At 47.6% G+C, this 8,493-nt stretch overlaps 1 protein-coding gene across 1 annotated transcript; it reads right to left on the bottom strand.

Annotated features, from left to right (window-relative positions):
- Window positions 1–7,187: 7,187 nt before the first annotated feature.
- LOC125512670 (18.6 kDa class III heat shock protein-like) lies at window positions 7,188–8,199 on the bottom strand. The gene is made up of 2 exons (XM_048677766.1): window positions 7,810–8,199; window positions 7,188–7,688 (listed from the first exon to the last, which is right to left on the bottom strand). Exons 1-2 carry the CDS (start codon window positions 8,065–8,067, stop codon window positions 7,410–7,412), a joined length of 537 nt encoding a protein of 178 aa, XP_048533723.1. The 5' UTR covers window positions 8,068–8,199; the 3' UTR covers window positions 7,188–7,409.
- Between the last annotated feature and the right edge of the window lie 294 nt (window positions 8,200–8,493).

Below are 8,493 nucleotides of genomic sequence, written 5' to 3'. Positions count from 1 at the left end.
CTTCACAGGCACCGCATAAGTGATCCTTGAGGAATTTGACATTCTCAATGCCAATGACATGCTTCTTCTTTGCAAGCGTGTGCAAATTCCTCATGCCTGCATGACCAAGTCGTCGATGCCATAGCCATCCTTCTGAAGCTTTTGCAAGTAGGCACACGGCTGGTTGTGAATCTGCAGAGAAATCAACAATATACAAGTCTCCTCTCCTAAAGCCTTCGAAGACTTTGGATTTGTCAGCTTTCATAATCACAACACAACGATACTTGCCAAAGACAACAACCATATCAAGATCACAAAGCATTGAGACAGACATAAGGTTGTATCCTAAGGACTCAACAAGCATGACTTTGTCCATGTGTCGATCCTTTGTGATAGCAACCTTACCTAGACCCAATACCTGACTTTTGCTTTTGTCGGTGAAGATGATATGCTTCAGATGTGATGACGATAAGGGAGCATCCATCAACAGATTCCTGTCACCAGTCATGTGATTTGTACATCCACTATCAAGTACCCATTCAGTGGCTTTGGGTTGATCATCCTGCAGATGAATTAGTGCAACTTACGAACCTCATATACTTCAGCAGTGAAGAATATGATATCACAATTCATCAGATCAATTTCATCAAGTAGTAAGACAGATAAAACAGAGGGAGGACGTGTGAAATGAAAGTTCATTTCATCATGGTTAGCCTGCGTCCTTTCAGGCAATTTGTCAGGTCCCCAGCAAATTCTTCAGACGTTTGAGCACATCTGGAGACCTGACCCTGCAGAAGAGATTAGTTCTTTTTCTTCACCACCCACATCTGAAGGGGTGGCAAAGAGTTCATCACTCTGCGAGCTCCATACGAGAATGGTGGCATAGCGGCCAAACCATTACGTTTCACATAAGAGGGGTTAGGGTAAGCATATGAATAAGCAGAGAAATTCTTCGAGGACTTATGAACATAATGATTGGAAGAATAATGCTCATATTCATAGCCCTTGGCTCTTCCCTGCGAAACAGAGTTGTTAGCACGATGATGTTCATATGAGGACTTTGATCCATGTGAGGAATTTGATCCCCTTGAGGAATTTGGTCCGTATGAGGACTTGGATCCATATGAAGAATTTTATCTGGGATTCCTTTTCTTCACAGGTGGTGTCATGAGAACATTCACCTGAAGACTTTCAAGATACCTTTTGGGAACCCAGATTTTCTTCATAGGGGAACCGTTCCTGCAGTTAGTGCCAACATATCTAGCAAATACTTCACCATTCTGATTTTTGAACAGCTTATAGTTGGAGTCAAATGACTCATCAGAAGAATGAGAAGATTCACATGTATAACTAGATAGATTAGATGGGTCAACTGGAGGTTCCTTTGCAGCAACCCATGAGGTTTTGGGGTACTGCTCAGGCTTCCAGTATGTACCATCAGCATTGAGTTTCCTCTCAAAGGCAATACCCTCTTTTCTAGGGTTCCTGTTGAGGATCTGCTTTTTAAGCACATCATAAAGAGTCTGATGCCCTTTGAGGCTTTTGTACATGCCTGTCATGTACAATTCCTTCAGCCCTGCATCGTCAGTGATACTAGCAATGTCCTCAGATGAGGAATTAGTGATAGCAGAGACAGGTGAAGAATTTGTAACATTAGAAGCATTTGAACATTCAGGTGAGGAATTAGAAGATTCTCGTTCAATGCATTTTAAACATGGAGGAATGAATTCTTCCTGAGCAGCGCTGATTTGTTGAGCAAGTAATGAATCACGCTCCTTCTGAAGATCCTCATAACTCACTCTTAGCTTCTCCTGATCAGATGAGAGAGAGTTAAGCTGATCTTGAAGGGAGTCATACTTAGAATGAAGTCTCTCAAGACTTTCAGCCAAAGCTTTTGACTGATCCATTTCTTCACCCAACATATCATCGCTCTTACTAAGCATTTCGTGAGCTTTTTCCAAAGCTCTTTGTTGTTTAGCAGCAATGGAAGCAAGTTTGACATAACTGGGTCCAAATTCATCACCAGATTCATCATCACTGGAATCGGACAGATAGCATTCAATTACCTGTTCACCATCTGCCATAAGACATGGTGAGGAGGATGATGATTCCGGTTCAAATGTCATTGACTTGAGAGATTCCTTGAAGTCCTTGAACCAAGGATCATGACAGGTTCGATGGCCTTCGTAGACATCAGAGAGGCGGTCCCAGATAAGCTTCGCATGATCGAGATGCATGACATTCCTGAACTGATTTCGAGACAGACAGGAGCAGATGACGTCCTTCGCCGTGAGGTTGAGAAGGGTGTACCTGCGAATGTCATCAGCTTCCGCCGTCTTGCACAGATCGGTCAGACCAATTTCAGTGACGGTCCACAGCTCGCTGTTCATCGCCATGAGGCGCTTCTTCATCATGGCCTTCCACTTGGAATACTAGTGACCGTCAAAGATAGGGCATGTCACTTTCTTCATACCTGCGGTCGACATAACTAAAACTCCAGGCGGTTAAACCAAAAATCACACAGAACAAGGGAGTACCTTGCTCTGATACCAATTAAAAGTGCGTTATATCGACTAGAGGGGGGTGAATATATGATTTTTATGAAATTCTTCACTGAGGAATTTGCTAGTGAGGAAATTCCTTAGCGAAGAACTACTAGCAGCGGAATAAGTACTCAGAAGTAAACATAGTAGAATACATGCATGGTCATCATGATGAAATGAAGACAAATACAGAGTACAGGAAGCGTAAACACAGGATAGCACAAGATGAAAACAAACAGACTGAAGAAATTGAACTGAGGAAATTGAGAAAGTCTTCAGTCAGAGTCTTCAAACACAGATATGAATAAACACACAACACAGTAATGAGGAAATGAAACTGTTGAGGAAATAGAACCAGTTGGCTTGGTGAAGACAATGATTTGGTAGACCAGTTCCAACTGCTGTCTCAGTTGTACATCTGGTTGGAGCGGCTGAGTATTTAAACTCGAGGACACCCAGTCCCGGACACACAGTCCTCACCGTATTCTCCTTGAGCTAAGGACACACAGTCCTCGCCCAATCACTCGTGGTAAGTCTTCAGGTGACTTCCGAACCTTGACAAACTCGGTCACTCGGCGATCCACAATTCCTCTTGGATGCTCTAGACCTTGACGCCTAACCGTCTGGAAGAAGCACAGTCTTCAAACGTAACAAGCGTCGGATCCACGCAGGATCAATCTCTTCAGTGATGCTCAATCACTTTGGGTTGTAGGTGTTTTGGGTTTGGGTTTGGATTTTCCTCACTTGATGATTTTCGCTCAAAGTCCTCGGAGGATGGGATGCTCTCAAATGACAAGTGTCAGTTTCTCGCGGAGCAGCCAACCAGCTAGTGGTTGTAGAGGGCGGCTATTTATAGCCTAGGGAGCAGCCCGACATGATAAGACATAAATGCCCTTCAATGATATGACCGTTAGGTGGATAAGATATTTTGGGACAGCTGGCGCGTAGCACAGCAACGGTCGGAAATTTGAGGTGCAAATTCCTCAGGGCTATCATGTTCCTCACAGTGTAGGCAATTCGCACTGGCGAATTCCTAACTCCTCAGTCAGAATAAAGTCCTCAGTGACCAGAAGAACTGCGTCTCTGTCACTGAAGAAATGGACTGAACTGTATGAGATTTTCAATGGCTTCACTCGAAGGGATTGGTAGGTGTAGGATTTGAGTTGAGCATCACATGGAAATTTTCTCCTTAGTATTTCCTCGACCCCCTTTAACAGTATGGTGTTTCCTATGACTCAAGAAAGAAAATGAAACAACAAAAACAAAAGTCTTCACGCTTCATGTTCCTCGAAAGAATACCAAATCTTCAGGATCACACCAATTTCTTCACTTTCAAAGTCTTCATAAGGTCTTCAGAATATCAAAGTCTTCAGTTGAAGAACTTCTTTTTTAGGGGTCGACTTTCTCTGTAAATATCAAACTCCTCATAGACTTATAGACCTGTGTATACTCATAAACACATTAGATCCTTAACCTATAAGTCTTCAATACACCAAAATCACTAAGGGGCACTAGATGCACTTACAAGAGCGGCTGCTCCCATTGAAGTCGCTCACTGGCGTCGGCATTGAAGCGCCACGCCGATCAAGGGCGCCGCCAACGACGCGTCCCCGATGGCCGCACCTATTCAATGTCGGAGACACGTTTGCTAGACGGGACAGGACGGCTATCTACCACGCCCGTTCAATGCCCCATCCATCTGTATGCCGCCATTAAGCAGGATCGTCGGCCGAGAAACCCACTCCGATATCGCGCATTGACGCACCTGGACGCCGGGCCTCACCGGAACGCGTTCTTTAATGGCGGCCACACCCGGCCTACTCCACGCCACAACATCAGCCGCTCCACACCTCCTTCCTGCCACCGCATCCGCCATGACTGGAGGTGGCAACTCTCTATGGGAGAGCCTATCGACGGAGACGAAGCACAAGCTGGCCGCCTGGGGGAGCCACCGTGCCAGGCGGATCGAGACCGGCCTGCCGACCAGCTCGCCCGAGGTCTCCGACTATGAGGATGACCCTGCGATGGAGACGGGCTCCGACGACACCGTGCCAGAGCTGACACCTGTGCACGTCGGCTTCACCATGGAACAGGCGCACGCACACTACAACGCCGCCATGGTGGAGGAGCAGCCTGTGTCAGCGCCCATGTCGGCATTCCAGCGGACGTAGGAGGGACATAGGTACAACCTTCTCCTCCTAGAGAAGCACTGGCTGGCGGAGGGCCAGATCAACGACGAGCGCGTGAACGAGGAGGCCGTGACGGCCATGGCCACGGCAAACCCCAACTTCATCGCGGAGCAGCATGCGCTCTACGAGGCCGTCCGCGCTCAAGCCGCCGCTCGCCAAGAAGCGCCCACCGCGGAGGCGTAGCTATAGGCGATCGTGGACTAGAACAACGTCAGCTGCACCTCTTACACGCTGCCGATGAACCATCAGGCGGCCTGGTAGGACGACGATAGCGCGGGCGCCACCATTCCATCGTGGACCTCACGTCCACCGGCGACGGACAAAGCGTCGTCTTGTCCAAGGATGAGTAGGGCACGGAAGGCGGCAGGGCCTTGTGTCCCATGTGGGCCGGTCCGTCTCCCGTGTTCTACTCTTCCTTGCCGGAGACCGCAGTTTCACTTCATCGGTCTTATCGTCGGTACTCATGGAGACGGGGTGGAGACGCAATGGCGTGGACGACAGATGCCGCCGTAGGGTAGGTTTAGGGTCGGGTCGGGACGGGTTTTTTTTGTTCTAAATGTTTGAAATCTGATAACAATCCGTCATGTTTGCATTAACTTCATTTGATTTCTATGAAAATCCGGCCAACTTTGAACAAATTCCGTCCGGTTGTTCGTAAAATGTATGCAGGCAGCATCCCTCCCATATCTGTATTCGTGGACCGGTCCCCCTATTCGTGTATGGATGTGAAAGAAAATTTATAGGTCGCCGTTGGAGATACCATAAGACACATAAGAGTTGACATATTGTGCCCACTTCAAAGGTGAACGAAACAACATGCCAAGATTACATGGAACACCAACGAATCCTGAACCAAGCAGAGCAGAATGCACGATTCTGAATATATACTGGAAGATACATGCAGAGATACGACAACTAACAATCCGTGCTCCATCGTTCCATTCACAGCAAGATTCACAAAACACGACAAAAACTAATTCATGATTTTTTTGAAAATCACAAACAATTTTGAGTTTCACGAACTTTTTAAAAACAGAGGAATTCAAATTGATGCTTTTTTCAAATATGTGACGATTTCAAAATTTGTATTCATTTTTAAAATTCAAAACTATTTTTGAATTCAAGATATTTATAAAAAATTGAAGAAGTTACGAACTCACGGACCTTTTCGAATTCGCCAACATTTTTTTATGGCCATGAACATTTTTCGAAATTTATGATCATTTTTAGAATTCATGATTTTTAGTTCGAGAACATTTTTTGAAATTGCAAACATTTTCTGAATTCAAGAACATTTTGCGGACTTGCGAACACTTTCTGAAATATTTTTCAAAATTGTGAACATTTTTTTCAAATCTGTGAATATTTTCTAAATTCATTTTTTGTTTGGGAGCTTTCGGTAATCATATCGAGCTTCCTCAGATGATCAAATGTAATATACGAGTATAAATGTTCTTGTGTTTGTATTTTCAAATTATATCTAATCCCTATTCCAAAGCCTTCTGCAACATTCACTCCGGTGATTTTTTTATTGATGCAGGATCGTAACCTAACTACACTCACACTACACTTGCATGTAGCACTTCACATTCTCTCGTCGTCTTCACCACCTGTGAATAGAGCTAGGACCTTTTGAACATCATGTTGTTCTTGAGAAGAAATGCATATCAAATTTCATCGCGCCCACATCGACAACAAAGGAGATGTCTGTCAACAACAACTAGAGGATTGTGAGAGCACGAGGCCACCTCTCCTCGTTCCTCGAGGAGGGACCTAAACTACTGTGTGCAGTGTCACATTCCACTAAAATACGTCGAGAGTATGCTGTTAGTTTTGTTACGGTCAGAGAGTGTGCAGTGTCATGTTGCCCAAATCCTAGGATGTGAACAACGTTGCGAAAGCAACTCCAGGTGGCTGTGAAGCTCTACTCTACTCCTAGCTCGGCTCAGGTTTCGAAGAATGACTAATGGCCATGTTCTATCTTTCTTCTCACGTTAAATAGAAGCACACTACTCTCTCACCTTGAATAGAAGTACTATCACATTAGCTCGGATCTGTGGTGAAGCAACTGCTATTAACTTGGGTCTGGTGTGAAGCATCAATGCTTCTATGCATTTAATCTTGCTGTTCCGTGCAAGTAATCCGATATAAGGAGGGCATGGGTATCCATGACGTCTTGTGCTCCCTTATAAATCATATTTGCTTTTGAGTTTGTTTCAATTACTACACTAAAGATTCACTCACTGCGTTTTGGATTTATTTAGATCATGACACTTGAGAACAGAGTTAATTTAATAGATCGTGGAACTCACAGAGAGGGGTTGACAGATCGTGCCGTCGTCGATTGCTGAAGGGAACGAAACAGAGTTCTCACTCTATTTTCCCCTAAGATTACGTGAAAAACGTATGAAATCCCGGTACTGAATCCAGGCACGCGGCTGCATTCGATCAAGCGGGGTTAGAATAGATACAGAGGTTGATCCGACAGCTAACAATTCGTGCTCCATAGTTCCATTAACAGCAAGATTCACAAAAGACGACCACAACTAATCCCCGGCCAGACCACGAACAGAGCATGAGACCACAAGAGAAGATCCCAAATCTACCAGACACGACACACTACTCTACTGCTACACTGATCACTGCTGACAAACGCCGACGAGGTACCGAAAGCTGGCGTGAGGGAAGGCTCGAACGATCAGGCGATGGCGACCTGGACGGACTTGGTCTTCTTCTCGGGCGGCGGCTGCTTCTTGACGGTGACGGTGAGCACGCCGTTCTCGCAGCGCGCGGCCACGGCGCCGGCGTCCGCGTCCTCGGGCAGCCGGAACTTGCGCACGAACGACCGCGGCGACGCGCGGCGCTCCAGCCGGATGTAGCGGCAGTCCGCCTCCTCATCCTCCCGCTTCCGCTTCCCGTTGGCGCCGCCGTTGCTGGCGCTCTTCATCACCAGCACGTTGTCCTCCTCCAGAGTCACCTGTTCGTTCATTCAGATCGCGCACAGGCACAGACGTCAGTCAATCGCGCCACCCCTGGCCGAGTTGACGAGTTGGGACCAAGAGATGCGGGGGACGGGGCCGAGCGGCGCACGCGCGTACCTGGATGTCGGACTTGGAGAGGCCGGGGACGTCGAGCAGGAAGGCGTACTCGCCGGGGGTCTCCACGATGTCGACGGGCGCGCCGCCGCCCACGCCCCCGGCCCCAATCTGCGCGCGGGGGTGGCCGTGCCCGAGCGCGTGGGCGGGGTGGTGGTGGGCGTGGTCGCGGTGGTTGGCTTCCGCGGCGGCGAGGCGCTCGAGCACCTCCGGCAGGTGGACGAGGCCGGCCACGGCGGGGGCGAACAGCAGCTCGGCCATGGCTTCTTTCTTCCTCGGGTTGGTTCCTCGCTGTGGGTGGGTGGGAACTGAGATGGGACGGTGCGAGTCGACTTGGAGAGCTCGATTGAGTGGATTGGATTGGATTCTGCAGTGCGGAGCGGAGTGAGGGAGAGGGGAGTGGTATAAAGGAGGAGGAAGAAGGTTCGAGATGTTGCCGGGGGCGGCGCGTGGCGCGTCCAGAAAGATCCGGAAGCGAATGGAACAACCTAGTGCTGTACGAGACTGATCTAGGGGAATACTGCTGCTGTTCTGGATTTGAACACGGGCCCGTTTTGTGTCGGCCTGTGGGCTGAAAGAAAAGCTCGATGTTTCTCTTTTACTTTTCTTTTTCCGTTTCTTTTCAGTTTACGAGACATACCGCGTTTTATCATGGTTTTCTTGCTGCTTTTTTAGTTTCGTGTTTGG

This window comes from Triticum urartu, chromosome 6 (genome assembly GCF_003073215.2).
Source record: "Triticum urartu cultivar G1812 chromosome 6, Tu2.1, whole genome shotgun sequence".
In the NCBI taxonomy this organism is placed as follows: Eukaryota; Viridiplantae; Streptophyta; class Magnoliopsida; order Poales; family Poaceae; genus Triticum; species Triticum urartu.
Note: the sequence above shows the minus strand (reverse complement) of the source record. Positions and strands in the feature narration are given on the sequence as shown.